Source organism: Marmota marmota, unplaced genomic scaffold (assembly GCF_001458135.2).
Source record: "Marmota marmota marmota unplaced genomic scaffold, marMar, whole genome shotgun sequence".
Lineage (NCBI taxonomy): Eukaryota > Metazoa > Chordata > Mammalia > Rodentia > Sciuridae > Marmota > Marmota marmota.
In genome coordinates this window covers 27,861,906-27,877,285 of record NW_026000211.1, presented here as the reverse complement: position 1 = coordinate 27,877,285, position 15,380 = coordinate 27,861,906, and the positions used below count along the sequence as shown (strand labels likewise).

The 15,380-nt window shown below is 37.4% G+C and overlaps 1 protein-coding gene across 6 annotated transcripts in view; it reads left to right on the top strand.

The window, feature by feature from the left end:
• Klhl2 (kelch like family member 2) overlaps positions 1 to 15,380 on the top strand; it is an 87,060-nt gene that overhangs the window by 9,052 nt on the left and 62,628 nt on the right. For 4 of the 6 annotated variants that reach the window (XM_015486247.2, XM_015486246.2, XM_048791724.1 and 1 more), the window contains exons 2-3: positions 3,602 to 3,708; positions 14,906 to 15,027. In XM_015486247.2, coding sequence (XP_015341733.1) covers positions 3,602 to 3,708; positions 14,906 to 15,027 — 229 coding nt within the window. The remainder of the gene's footprint in view (positions 1 to 3,601; positions 3,709 to 14,905; positions 15,028 to 15,380) is intronic. The other 2 variants (XM_048791726.1, XM_048791725.1) reach the window with 1 other exon arrangement.

Genomic DNA, 15,380 nt, shown 5'->3' with positions numbered 1-15,380 from the left:
GTGGGAGGTGGGGAGGGAAGGGGGAAGTGCTGGGGAGTATGATTGGCCAAATTATATTGTCATATTATATGCACATATGAATATGTAACAACAAATCTGATCATTATGTACAACTGTAATGCACCAATAAAAGTGGGGGAAAAAAGTATGAAACAAAAAAAGAAATCTTTTTAGGGGGGATAAAATATGTTATTGCTGGAGATAAAAAGATGAAAAACTGAACACTAAAACTAAGTATGTCCTTGACTTGTAATGTGGCCCTTAGACTCCTTGGGACCTAACCCAGGGCGTGACTGGATATAATTTTGGTGATGATTTACCTTATTAGTTAGCTAATATCACCTAATAAGCCAGTAAGGTCAGGCTAATTATGTGACAGTCAGCAGGTGTTTTGCTAGAAAGATTAGATCAATGAGTAATGGTAATTGAAGCTGAGTAATTAATTGTGTGATTTTTGAGATATTCAACTGTAATTCCCCTTACATTTCATCCTGAAAGGAGAGCAGTAGAAGGGATTATCAACAAAAGGAATGTGCACATAAAAATGCACTTGATTCATTTTTGAGTTGTGTCTAGACCCCTGATCACCAGAAAACCCTGGCTGGTCCCATTCTAGAGAGACTGTGTAACTTCCCACCTTCCTTCCCTGCCACCTTCTCTCTCCTCACTCTTCTTGGTCTGCAATTCCCCTGCTGTGCTTTGCCGATTCTGGCCTTAACAGCACTTAACTGTTCTCTTCTTCTGTGTTTGGAATCTCTTAATCCTTGATCCAGCTAACACTTTGTTTTTAGAACTCAACTTAAATAGTAGCTACTGGAAGCTTTTCTGACCCCTAGTCTGATTTAGCTGCTCCCCTTTTCTCATAGCATCTTTATTGTATCGCTTTCCACTTTAGCCAGTAATGTCAGTCCTTTTTGCTGGTTGCCTAAAGGGCAGGGATGGTTTGGAGGTGCTTTGTTGAATGAATATATAAATATTTGATTTTTCTAAATATTCTGTAGAGGTAGCACTAAAAGTCCATTAGAATTGACCCTTTTATTAGCTATATATAGAACTTAAAAAATAGTTTCTAATATATAGCATGTCAAAAACCAAATTGTGATATTTTAAATTTATAATTTCTATTCCCTGTTTTACTCAAGCTTTAATAAATCTTAAAACAACCCAACTTCAGCTGCTTTTATGTAGTGGGAAGAGACTCTGGAGTGGGTTCTCTGGATTTGAATGCTAATATTTTAGCATTTTTGTTTTGTTTTGTGTGTTGTGGATTGAGCCCAGGACCTTATACATGTTAGGCAAGTGCTTTACCATTCTTAGCCTTAGGTTATTCTTCTTTAACCTTGGTTTCCCCAGCTACATATTTTGGGGGTCAAAATAAAAATAATGCCTACCATATAACACTGTGGTGGAAACAACTGAAAAACATATAAGCAGTCGAAGGTTTTGCATAGTCCACTCCTGAAAATGCTGCTGACGTTCTCATTCTCATTGTTTGTGAACCCATGGAATTTATAGAATGTAGAGTGGTTTTTTGTTCTCTGAGCTGATGGTAGACTTTGTTAGTTCTCCGTTTGATCTAGAGGAATTCCAAGTTAATGACATTGTACCTCCTTTTTTGACTTTGATATGGGACCTGCTTGATGTCTCATGCAGCATCGTGAGCCATGAAATCAGCACCGCCATACTTCAATCTAAATGGCAAAGCAGCTTAGAGATGATGAGGCCCTGGAAGGCAGTCATCACTGCTGCTGTGGTACTCATTTGTCTCCTAGTTTTTCCTGGGCTAGAGGGAGAATAGATGTTAGTTTGCTTTCCAGAAAGTTTCACTGTGAGCCCCATGGGTAGGGCGTAGCGCCAGCACCTTGCCAGGGTAATTTTTCTTGGTCAGGAGTAAGCCACCTGAGAAAATAAAGTCTGAAATAAAATGAGTGAGGAAATAAGACAAAGTCAGAATTATAGTTTTAAGAAGCATGGAGCACCTAATAGGTCCAGTCCACACAGGAACTGGAGCTGAAAAACTAAAAAATGGCTCTGGTTCTTTATTTAAGGGGGTATATCAAAGGCAGGGATAATGTTTCAGGGTGGAATCTTGCTTCATGATGTCTTTCTCAGTTAACAGGTTGATTGGCATTTTGGCAGGCTTCACTCATCTCTGAAAGGCTGTGTGGCTACAGTAGGTCACCCCATCTCCCATGCTGTGTAGGACCTGGCAGAGCTAAATAGGACTCACATGTATCTGGGCAATCTTACCAGCAGGATTGCTGCTGGAAGTTCCCAAATACCAGATTTTCCTATTCAATGGGCTTCCATGCCAATTTGGTCCACACATAGTCCACGGGTGACTTTTGACATATGGGAACAAGTTTGTGAGCAGTATGGTCAGGTGGAAAATTGAAGGACATGTGTAACCTCATGTGAAAATGTTGCTTGTAAGGTACTAGGGAGTTACCGAAGGAAACTTCTGGAAATAGGCAGGATTATTAGAGGGGGGCCCAGTGTGAGATGTGTACTCTATATATACAGAGAAGTTCAGTGCTTGGATATTTGGGGTATGGAAAAGATGTTTACATCCACCACTCCTGTTTCATTCATGACATGACTATCAGCAAGGCAGGATTTAGGCTTTGAGATCTTCTTGTTCTAGAATAAATGTCAGCAGTATTTTTTCCAAAAAAAATATTCTGTGACATTCTTAGTTTCTTGGCGAAGTCTTATCTAGCACCACATATAGCATGTACAAAGTGCTCCCACAAGTTTTTAAGGGAATTAAAGTAGATGTTTTAAAATTGTAGGTATAATTTGGTGGTTGAATAATGGTTTGTTTTGAGGTAACAAAATACTTTTTAATTTTGTATGTGGTGTGGTAGTGTATTTTGGTTTTGAGGAATGACACATTTTGCATTGGTAAAATGTTCTAAGTTAAGCTTAAAATGCCCAAGTGCCTTTTAAGCAGCATATGTAACAGAATGTAATTTTACCTTTGTTTGATGACCCAGGGTCATTTCCAATATCTTTTTTTATTTTTTGGAGGCGGTGGGGGGTGTTGGTTCAATTTAGTTTTTAACCTTTTTTTATTAAAAATTTTTTTTGCTCATTTGTTTACATAGTATTTGAATAAATCTTGAATGTGTTTTGAAGAACATTTTAACTATGGATAATTTCAAATAAAATAATCAGACAGTAGTACAATGAACTCAGAAATTCCATCATGTAGACCAGTGACCATCAACAACAATCAGCCTTAATGTCAGACTGCCATCTCCTGCTTCAGCTGGTAGTCTGCTGTTTAAACTTCCTCTCCTTTTACACAGTTCATTGGTGGTTTGCTGCCAGAATTTCTTTTAGTTTAGAAATTGGTAATCAACTCTGGAAGATTTCTGGGTTAAACAAAAGCAAGATTCTGAGTGAGGGCCCAAGGTTTTTTGGGCCTTTATCACAACTATTTTTTTGTATTCCTCATGTTTAGGGATTCTGTTCTAAAGAATGGTTAAGTTAGTGTCAACTTCGAAAAGTGAGTTTTATTCTAATAGTTTTTCATAGGATGTTTAATACATTTATTATTAGAGGCATTTAAATTTTTTTCTCTCTGCTTTGTGAACAGTCAAAATTTGCTGTGTGATGTCACAATTGTGGCAGAAGACATGGAAATCTCTGCTCACAGAGTGGTGCTGGCCGCCTGTAGTCCGTATTTTCACGCCATGTTTACAGGTATGACATATTTTAGTTTTGGATTTTTTTAATGTATACAGTCTTGAGTTTTTCTTCCTGTTTTGTTATTAGCATTTTACTTTATGAAAAGAATTGAATTTGATTGGAAAAAAATGCACTTGCTTCATTCTAAATTCCTTCCCATTTTTGTTTTTCAGTGTTGTGATCAGTAAACATGTATATACATATACTCACAGGTCTATGTCCAGCTTAATATTTGTGCATATTTGTTCACTTTGCTTTCCTAGTACTTATGACAGCTTTTTGCACTTGGGCAAAAAAGGCAATTTTTACTGTTTTACATTTTTTTAAATGATTTTCACATTTGCTTCATTTATTAAAATGTTTAATGCCTTATTTGGGAAATACAAGAAAACAGGGTGATTTATCTATAAGGTTACATTTTACTTTGGCATCTGTAAAAATATACAGCATTAATACTTTGGGAAAATAAGTGACTTATGCCTGTCATACTTAAAGCTATAACTTCTTTTTCTTTCTTTCCTTTTTTTATTTTCTTCTTCTTGGTACTGAGGATTTAACCCAGGGGTGCTTTGCAATGAATTAGCTATATCCCCAGTCTTTTATTTTTCATTTTGAGATTGGGTCTCACTAAGTTGCCACAGATCTTGCTAAATTGCTGACCATGGTCTCAAACTTGTGATCCTCCTATGTCACTGTCCTGAGTTACTAGGATTACAGGCATGTGCTAACATGCCTGGCTCATAAATTCATTTTTTAAAAAAGAAATTTAATTATATAGTTCTTCCTTATTCATGTGGAATATCATCTAAGACCCCTAGTGGATGCCATAAGTTGTGGACAGTTCCAAACCCTACATGTTTTTTGTTTTTTTCCTGTACTTACATGTATACCATAAAGTTTAATTTATAAATTAGGCACAGTGAGAAAATAACAACAGTAATATTATTAACAGAACAATTACATTAACATAGAACAATTACATCAACAGACTATAATGAAATTTTCAGCTTCACTGCCTGAAATGCTTTAGGTCCATTATTAGGTAAAATAAGGGTTACTTGAAATAAGCACTGAGATACCGTGACAATTAATTTTGGTAATCCAGACAATTACTAGTGACTAATTGATGGGTAGCATATATATGTGGATATAATGGATAAAAAGATGGTTCATGTCCCAGGTGGCACAGAGCAGGTAGCCCTGGATTTCAGCATGCTACTCAGAATGGTGCATAATTTAAAACTCATGAATCCCATTTCTAAAATTCTTCATTTAGTATTTCTAGGCTATGGTTGACTGTGTTTAACTGAAACCATAAAAAGTAAAACCTTTGGGGAAGATAACTGTACTGATGTATAAAGCAATGAAGTTATTTCTTTCATCAATGAATTTATAATCATTTTTGTATTGGTACACCAAACAAAATACAAATTTAAATAAAATGATGACAAAAGGCAAAAACAGAAAGCTATTTATACTTTCAAGACTGTTACATATTTCTTGTGCCTAACATATTACAGAATACTTCAAGGAATACAAAATCAATATGAATGTGCTTCCTGCCCCAGTAATAGTTGGGGAAATGTGATGTGCACATCTAAAATAGGTAATAGTGTGTACAGACTATGTTCCCACACCAGTGGCACAGGTGGTACGGACTGTGATGGGCAGCATTGAGAGAAGGGTTCTGATGTTTCACGTACACAGAAGGTCAGTGCAGTACAGCTTTTTGTCTCTGTGACCAAAGTATCTAACAAGAACAATTTAAAGGAGGAATCTCAGTTCTTGGTTGGAGGACTTCATTGCTCTGGATCTGAGGTGAGGCAGAATGTTCTGGAGGAAGGGAATGATGGAGGAAGGCTACTTAGCTCATGGCAACTAGGAGGTAGAGAGGTGGGTGAAAGGGGCCAGGGACAGGTATAGTTCCTAAGGCCACCCCTCCAGTTTCCTGCTTCCTTGAGCCCTGTACTACCTGCCTGCTGTTACCATGCAGTTGTCTATTCAAATTATTAATCCAGCAAATGGATTAACACCAGTGAGGTAATATCCTCATAATTCAGTCTTTTCACCTCAGAACATTACGGCAGTGTCTTGCACATGAGGTTTTTGGGGAGACATTCCAGATCCAAACTGTACGAAGGGCCATGTGGAAAGAATGGACTTAGGGAAAACTTTCCATGTGTCTTGGAAGTAGAGAGGAGGCTGGAGTCCCCCTCACTTTTCAGTCTTATGCAGTTTTGCTGTTCCTGAACAGAATTAAATAATCAGAAATGGATGAAAGACAGCAGAAGGGCTGTGAGCCAAGTTGAGGAAGTAATTTGAGAGGGCTCCTTCAGCTGAGGCTGATCTTACTACTAATGAACTAACTGAGCAAGGCAGAGTATTATGTCCCGTGGTTCACTTCAGTCTCTTGGTTTATATCTTATTTATTACTCCTGGACACTTTTCTAGAGTTTGTAAGAAGAGGCTCCAATCTAGAACATGTTGGCCTAATTTAGGAATTTCCTAATAAAGTGCCATCTGTATGAGGCTTTCCTTGTGGTTAAACTGCTATTGCTTCTGGCTTGTTGGAAGTGAGTTGAATGTCTCAATTGTGTTTTTTCCCCCAACTTTATTGAGGTGTAGTTTATATATTTATAAAAATTTGGCTGGGGATATAGCTCATTTGGTAGAGTGCTTTCCTCACTCTATAACAAAAGGCCCTAGGTTCGATCCCCAGCACCAAAAGAAAACAACAACAACAACAAAAAACTACTATAAAAATTTACCCATTTTGAGTGTACAATTCAATAATCATTTTTAGAACACTTTTCCCACATAGCATTTTTTCTTATTTTTTTTTTTTAAATTTGTGCATCATAGTTATACATAGTAATGGCTTCATTTGGACAAAATCATACATGCAAGTAACTTTATTTCAAGCCCATTCCCCCCTTTGCTTTTCTTCCTCCCTCCCCTATTCTTCTTCCTCTACTCTATTAAACTTCCTCCTTCTACATATACATAAAAATGAAATTCCCTTTGTTATCTTTATATGAGCATATAACACGACTTTGTTAAATTCATTCCATCGATCCTCCCCTTTTCCTCCCTCCCTCCCTCTCCTTCTCCTACATCTGTGTTCCACTAATCTTCCCTTTATCTTTGATATCCCATCCCTCCCCCATTTTGCTCTAGCTTCTGCATATGATAGAAGCATTGGACCTTTGATTTTGTTTATTTCACATAGCATGATTTTCTCCATTTTCATCCATTTACTGGCAAATGTCATTATTTTATTCTTCTTTATGGCTGATTAAAACTTCATTGTGTATGTATGCCACATTTCCCTGATCCATTCATCTATTGATGGGCATCCGGGTTGATTCATAATTTGTCTATTGTGAATTCTGCTGCTGTATCTCTAAGATATTGCTGATATTAGATCTTTTGGGTAAACATCAAAGAGTGGAATAGTTGGGTTATGGGGTGATTCATTACTAGTTTTTTGAGGAGTCTCCACACTGCTTTCCAGAGTGGTTGTACTAATTTGCAGTTGCACTAACAATGTAAAAATGTACCATTTCCCCCACATCCTCCTCAGCATTTATTATTGTTTGTGTTCTTGACAATTGCTATTCTGACTGGAGTGAGATACAATTTTGGTGTAGTTTTGATTTGCATTTCCCTGATTGCTAGAGATGCTAAACAGTTTTTCATGTATTTCTTGGCCATTAGTGTTTCTTCTTTTGAGAAGTTTCTGTTTAGTTCTTTTACCCATTTATTAATTGGGCTATTGCTTTTTTGGCATTGAATTTTTTGAGTTCTTTATATATTCTGGATAATAATTCCCCTGTCAGAGGAGTAGCTGGCAAAGATTTTCTCCTTTCTGGAGGCTGTCTCTTCACTCTCTTGTTTGCTTTGTTGGGCAAAAGCTTTTTAATTTGATGGCATCTCACTTATTGATTCTTGGTTTTATTTTTTGAGCATTAGGGGTCTTGTTGCAGAAGTTGGTGCCTGCATCTATACAATGGGGCATTGACCCTCTTCTTCTAGCAGTTGGAAGGTTTCTGGTCTAATATCTAAGTCTTTGATCCATTTTGATTTGACTTTTTTGCAGGGTGAAAGATAAAGGTCTGATTTCATTTTTCTAAGTAAGAACATCCAGTTTCCTCAGCATCATTTATTAAAAAGCCTATCTTTTTTCTGGCATATATTTTTGGCACCTTTGTCAAGTATCAGATGGCTGTATAAATTGGGTTTGTCTCTCTGTCTTCTATTTTATTATATTGAACTTCATGTCTGTTTTGATGCCAGGATCATGCTGTTTTTGCTACAGTAGCTCTGTAGTATGATTTGAGATATTGTGATGCCTCCTGCATTCCTTTTCTTGCTCAGTATTCACATAGCATATTTGAGGTTCATCCATATGTTTCAAAGGAAAGTTTATTCCTTTTTAATTGTTAAATAGTATTTCACTTTATGAATATATCACATTTTGACTGTTAATTTATCGGTTCATGAACATTATGTTATTTCAGTCTTTGGCTATTAGGAATAATGCTATTGTGAACATTCATATGCAATTCCTTATGTGAACATAGATTTTCATATTTCTTGGGAGTACATATATAGAAGTAGAGTTTCTGAGTTACATGGTCAATTTATATTTAGCGTTTTAAAAAACTGATAAGCTGCTGGGTGTGGTGGTGCATGCCTGTAATCCCAGAGACTGGGGAGACTGAGGCAGGAAGATCTCAAGTTCAAAACCAGCCTCAGCAACTTAGCAAGTTGTTAAGTAACTTAGTGAGACCCCATCTCAAAATAAAAAAATAAAAAAAGATCTGGGAATGTGGCTTAGTGTTAAAGTGCCCCAGGTTCAATCCCTGGTATCAAAACAAAACAAAACCTGCTAAGCTGTTTTCCAAAGTAGCTCTCCCATTTTATATTGCTATCAATAATGCATAGTTTCCCATTTCTTTACCTTCTTGCCAACATGTGTTATTGTCTGTCTTTTTAAATATATATATTTTTTATGTTTTATAGCCATTCTTGTGGGTGTGAAGTGGCATCTTATTGTAGTTTTAATTTGCATTTTCCTAATGACTAATGATGTTGAGCTCTTCAGCCGTAGGTGCTCTTATCCTTTTTCACAGTTTTTATACATTTTTCTTCTGTTTTTGAATCCACTATATAGTAAATAGTTTATAGAGATTAGTTAAAAATGATAAAAGATTTTTGCCAGAATGTGAACCCATTCTTTTTTTTTTTTTTTGTGGTACAGGGGATTGAACCCAGGGTGGCTTGACCACTGAGCCACATCCCCAGCCCTATTTTGTATTTTACTTAGAGACAGGTTCTCATGAATTGCTTAGAATCATGCTTTTTTTTTTTTTTTTTTTTTTTTGCTGAGTCTGGCTTTGAACTTGCAATCCTTCTGTCTCAGCCATCTGAGCTGGGATTACAGGTGTGCTACATTGCACCCTTCCCCAGCCCCTTTTCATTTTTTATTTTGAGACTGGGGTCTCACAAAGTTGCTCAAGGTCTTGTTAAGTTGCTGAGGCTGGCCTTGAATTTTTGATCCTCCTGTCTCAGTCTCCCAAATTGCTGGGATTGCAGGTGTACACTGCTGTGCCCAGCCCATTATTTCTTTATCTGTTGTTCATGGTTTCAGCCTTGTTAAACTTTATTGTAAAAAATATAGTAAGGTCAAGAAGCAGACCTTTGGATGTTTCCATCCTGTTAAACACCATGTCTATTTATATTCTTTTATTCATGGCAAGGTTGTTTTCTGGTGACAAGCCTATTTGGAAATGAGGAATGTGCAGTTGTTCTTTCTTGGCCCTTATTTTTAATTTACCATAAACCATAGGTGAAATTTTCATTCAAATTAAATACCTAAAATAGAATTCTGTTACTCATTGTAGTTCCAAGTATTTGAGTAGAGAAGGGAGGTGAAAAATAATTCTATGATGTAGTCAGAGTTTTACTTTGTGAAGTGTGAGCCTATTTAGAAAAAGGCCGGGTTTAACCTTTACTTGAGAAAGAACACATGAAATTGGGTTCTTGTGTTTTTAGATTACTCGTTTGTTATAAAGGTGGTATTTAAAAGGCTGTTTATTTAGTGCCACAGGGCTAAAATTTCGGAAATCTGGTGGGAAATAGCAAAAGTTTTATTTCTGTCATTTGTGTTTGTGTTTTTTGATTACTATTGTCACAATGAACATGATTCAGTAAGGTAAATTAGAATCGGAAAAGACAGGTGATTATTTGAATGATTAAGAAATGCAGTTTTTAAAAGTTGTATGTGTAGTCATGTTTGTCTAACATTTCTGCTTTTGTTCATCAAGAAGTATTTATTGAGCCTCTTCCATGTGCTAGACATTTTCCTAGGCTTTGTCGACCATAGAGATTTACAAAGCAGACAAATCCCTGTTCTCACTGTTCTACCCAGGGAGAGAAGGAAAGGTTAGAAAGTCAGTAAACTTGTACAGAAAAGATAACTTCTGATAGCGATGACGTCTGTGAAAAAAATTAAATAGGACATTGTACATAAAGAGCGTAGGTCAGAATGCTTCAGGCTGCAATAGAAAATACCAAACGGGTTTAGTAAGAAAGTTGCTGGGCACCAGGCCTGACTTGATCTGCAGCTTGATAATTTCCTTAGGAACCTGCTTCCTTTTCTACCCTGCTTTCCTCAACAGAGATACTATCCTAAGGTTTATTCTCCTTCTGAATGTAATAAGGTGCTTCCGAAAGTGAAATACCAACATTTTGAAGCAGAAGGAGGATTTTCCCTTCTCTTTTGAGGAGCTAGGAAACCTTTCCAGAAGCTCTCCAATCTAAACAGAATTGACTGGGGAATGTGGTTACCATGTTGGCCATAGATCATTTGTAGAGTTTGGAGGTTGTGTAGCATGACCACCATAGAGAGTTCTGGGGCTTTGGGGCCACCTTGGCAGACTGAAATTACCTGTGTGCCAGTAGCTTCTTTGTAACCCAAGACCACAAAGAACAAAAGGGCAATAATGGTTAAATGACAAGTGGAAAACAATGGAAGAAAATTTATTTATTAAATATAGTTATCAATTTGTCTCTAATTTCTTAGGGATTCAGAATAGTCAAAGCTTCTATATTGTGTTTTTTCCCCCAGTACTTTTTATTGGTAAACAATAATAAAAATTGGAATCAGAATTAGTTAATTAATTTACTTACTTATTTATTTATTTTTAGTGAGTTAGATCTTAGGGTTTGTCCTCCTAAACCTATTCATTCACTTTCCATTTATCCTATCAGAATTGATAAATGAAGTTACCAGTTTGTTCAGAGTTTCAGTGTCCTGAAGATATATATCATATATATTGTATATATTACACATTAATACAATATGTTATCTTTTTATTATATATGTTTTTATTTATTTACTTTTATATATTTTATTGCATATCTCTTATTATATATATTTATATATTATATATAGCATCTGTCTTTAAGCTTTTACAATTCAGAGAACTTCATTTTTTACGTAGAGATGACACAGTATTTGCTTGTGGAAGTGCTTAGTTCAGTTTGAAATGTAGAGTGAATTTTCAGTAAATATTTGTTCACTTAAATCCTTCATAGCTGGAGTACCCATGTTCAAGATTAATACTAACATGTGTTACTAATTATGTTAAGTAACTCAGCTGCTTTCTTCTTTTGTTTTGGTGGTACTGGTGACCAAATCTAGTGTTTTGCACATGCTGGGTAAATGCTCTACCACTGAGCTGTATTCCTAGAAAGATGCTACATTTTAAATTGGCACTTATTTTACTTTGCATTCATCTATTTACTCATTCATTCAACTAATATTTATTTGGTTACTGTATGTCAAGCACTGTCATAGCAAGCTCAAAAACCCAGGTGTGGGAAAGTAGGTAAAGAGTTGATTTTGAGAGAGTGGATTTGCATGAGAAACCCAACTGTGTCTAGGATAAAGGCCTAACCTATCCATGGAGCACCCCCGATAAAGCTACCTGAAGAGGTTCTACCTAAATCTTGAAGAGTGTGTAGGGATTAACCTGGGGAAGGGGGCATGGCGGGAGAGCCACAGGAAAAAGCTCAACAAAGGTGAGAAATTGCTTGGTGTGTGTAGAAAACTACAAGCAATTCTTTATTCGTGTATTTTAAGTCTAAACGGGGAGAGAGACAGGGTTAGATAATGAATCAGGCTGGATATGGAAGGGGTTGGTGTGCTTGAATTGTGAGAAGTTGAAGGATTTTGAGTTGTGGTCAGATTTGTGGAGTTAGCCTAAGAAGCAGGAAAAGAAATGGGAGTGGTACTATTGCAAGAGGTGATAGGACCCCAATGGCACAGTGGTAGAAGGGATGGAGAGAAGGTGGGGGGATTGGTTTCATATCCATCTGAGGCTTTGGTGATTGATGGGACTGGGAGGTAAGGAAGAGGGGAGAGTCAAGGATGAATCTTACTCAGGTTTCTAGCATAAGTATCCCTGTGGATATCCCAGTATATCTTCAGAGTTATCTAATTATGGGTTTGGAGATATGTGACCAAAACAGATAAACAAAAGACTAATGTGTTGGGAGACTGCGAGAAGTTACAAATGGTACAGGAAATACTGTGCACTATCATTAGCTTTTTAAAAATGCATTATCAAATATAAATCTCACAAAAACATACTGTTTAAAGATTTCCTCTATAAACAGCAAAGGGCAGTAACTAAGATACTATGTAACAATGACAATGAGAATTAGATATAAGTAGCTTTTACAATTCTCTTTAGTATGTGCTTTGATTCATAATTGTTAGAATTTTTAATTTACTAATGTAGTTAGTGGCAAGCTTTTTGCTTTTATTGCTATTTTTTAAATTAATATGAAATAATAAAGATTAAGAAGTTTTAAAAGCACTATATAATTGAGATTGAATTTGCTGGAAGCAGATAAATTTTCAGAGGAAATAATTTAAAAAATGACACATAAGGAAATACGCAAACTAACAAAGTACATAGTATAGCTATACCTTAAAGTTCAAAATATTAAATTGCACATGGTGGTGCATGCTTGTAATTCCAGTGACTTGGAAAGCTGAGGCAGGAGGGTGGCCAGTTTGAGGGCAGCCTCAACAACTTAGTGAGAACTTGTCTCAAAATAAAAATGGTTGAGGATGTGGTTCAGTTTTAGAGCATTTCTGGGTTCAATCTCCAATACCCCCAAATCCATAATATTAAAAATTGTTTGGCAGGGGGCTGTTTTTTCAGTCACGTATGTAAATTAAAGTCAGCTTTTGTTTTGTCTAAGCTAAGTCATGCCTAAGAACTAGGTACATGGCTTTATGCTCAGATGGCTGCAGGCCCTGCAGGACGTTGCACATCACAGGGGCCCTGTAGATGAGGTAGTTAGACACAGCCTACTGTATACATTCAAGTGGGACTCACCATAGTGTCCTAACTTCAGATTATGCAAACCCCCTCTGTCCACAAAATATAGAATACAGGAAGGTGCCATATAAACAGATGAATTATTTTTCCATACTCCTCCATTCTCTTCTTTCTTTAAAGAGAAAGAAAAAGAATTTGCAATTTCTTTTTTTCCCTGTTGTATAGGCCATGTGTTCCTTCTCATTAACAGCCCCCTTCCCTTGTAGTACAGATGAATGTTTTCCCCCTGGGAAGTAGCAGGGTAGTTTTCAAGATATTTTGGCTTTAAGAGGAATAGCTTCTTTCTGAGATCTTGTCAGATAATCTCTGGGGAAGCATGCCGTTAAATGTACATCATGATTATTATTTCTTTCCTCTCAGGGTTTTTGTTTGCAAAGAATTTTGTGTAATTATGAAGTCCCATAGGTTTTTCTGATAGTTTATGATCACTGACAGCACACCACATCTGAAAAAGAAATGAATTTTCAAGAAATCTTAAAGTCACTATAATTTTTTAGTGGGAGAAAAATAGATTGAGGTCAGGGAAATCAATGGTGGCATGATTTTTTATGCCTTTAACTTTATTCATTCATTCATTTATTCATTTATTTATACATATGTACATACCAGTGATTGAATACAGGGGTGCTTAACTACTGAGCCATATCCCCAGCCCTTTTTATTCTTTATTTGAGACAGGGTCTCACTAAGTTGCTTAGGTCCTCGTTAAATTGCTGAGACTGGCTTTGAACTTGTGATCCTCCTGCTGAGTGGCTGGGATTAGAGGCATGCATCACCACACCCAGCTTCTTTAACTTTAAAACCTAGTAAATTCTAGAAGCAGATCTTTTTGCTGAGTGTGTCTCATGGCACTCAGAATTATTCTTGGATTGCCCTTTTAGTTTATGATTTGAAAATTTAAGATTTTCTTTCCTCCACATCCAATTGCTTGTGTCTTCTTATATCTTAGGCCATTTTGTTATATACCTTAGACCCTCAAACCTACTCCTATTTTCCTCAAGCCCCATTCGTTTAGAGCTCATCCATTCTCTGTTTTGCCTCTTGTTCTAATTCCTTATTTCTTTCCACAGTGGGTATTAGGAGGAAGTCTTGTGCCACTTTTTGTCAGGCAGTGTGGCAAAAGGGTACCTGAGTATGGTAATAAGTACTGGTATGGAAATGACCTCAGGATGAGGTTATTGCAAACAACAAACAGGAATTGAATGTGGGCTGGAAGATCTCTGTAACAAGCTTTTGCCATTGACTAATCTCAGCATCTTATGTAATTTGTTTTTTCCTTGTTTCCTTCATAAGGCTTCTGATCTCCCACTGAGGGTTGAGTCTCTGTGTCTGGTATAGGCCTCATAGGCTCCTGTCAGGCATCTGTTTGCTGCATGAATGAACTAACCAAGTGGGTCCTTTTCAGCAAGTGCTTATTGCCATTAGCCAAAGGAAATGACATTCTTCTTCTAGTAATGACTAGAAATTCATAAAATACACTGTTTAAAAGCATGGATAGCATCAGATACTGATAATACAGCAACAGGTGTTGTAGTTTATGCAACTGGACACATGACATGTTCATTGTTGTGACGCAATTTTTCAGGTACAAGTGGGTAGCAGAAGTACATTTTGTGATTTGCCTCAGGTAAGCTTTTGGGAGAGTTAGGGGAGTGTTTTAGGGTAGCAAAATTGGCTGGTCATGTTGCTTTCCTAATACAGAGTGTGGCAAGAAGGTGGATCCGTCTGTCTTGGCACTGATATTTCCATAGCAGTGTCTGGCTTTACCATCACTTTACTTCTTCGTGTTTTAGGTGAGATGAGTGAGAGCCGAGCAAAGAGAGTTCGGATAAAAGAGGTGGACGGCTGGACCCTGAGGATGCTAATTGATTATGTTTACACTGCAGAAATTCAGGTTACAGAAGAAAATGTACAGGTAAGAGCGAACACTTTGCATCTTTTAGTTCTTTATACATGCAGTTTTTTAAATCAAAAAAGCATACCCACGGTCTTGATGGCTCTGTATACACTGTCCGGCAGCCGCACCTAGAGGTTGGAGCTGGGCTGCGTGCCGAGCCCTGTCCTCCGAAGGCTGGACTGCAGCCTCGAGCGTCTCGGTGGCCTGTTCGCCGCTGCACCTTCGGGCAGAGCCTGCTCTGGGGTCGTTCTGCACCCCCCTGCCAGGGGACCCGTGCTCCGGAGGAGGGGGACGGAGAGCCGCGGCGGCAGCCGCTTGGGCCCCTGGGGCCGGGCACCGGGCTGAAGAGCTGCGGAGGCCAGGGCGGCTCT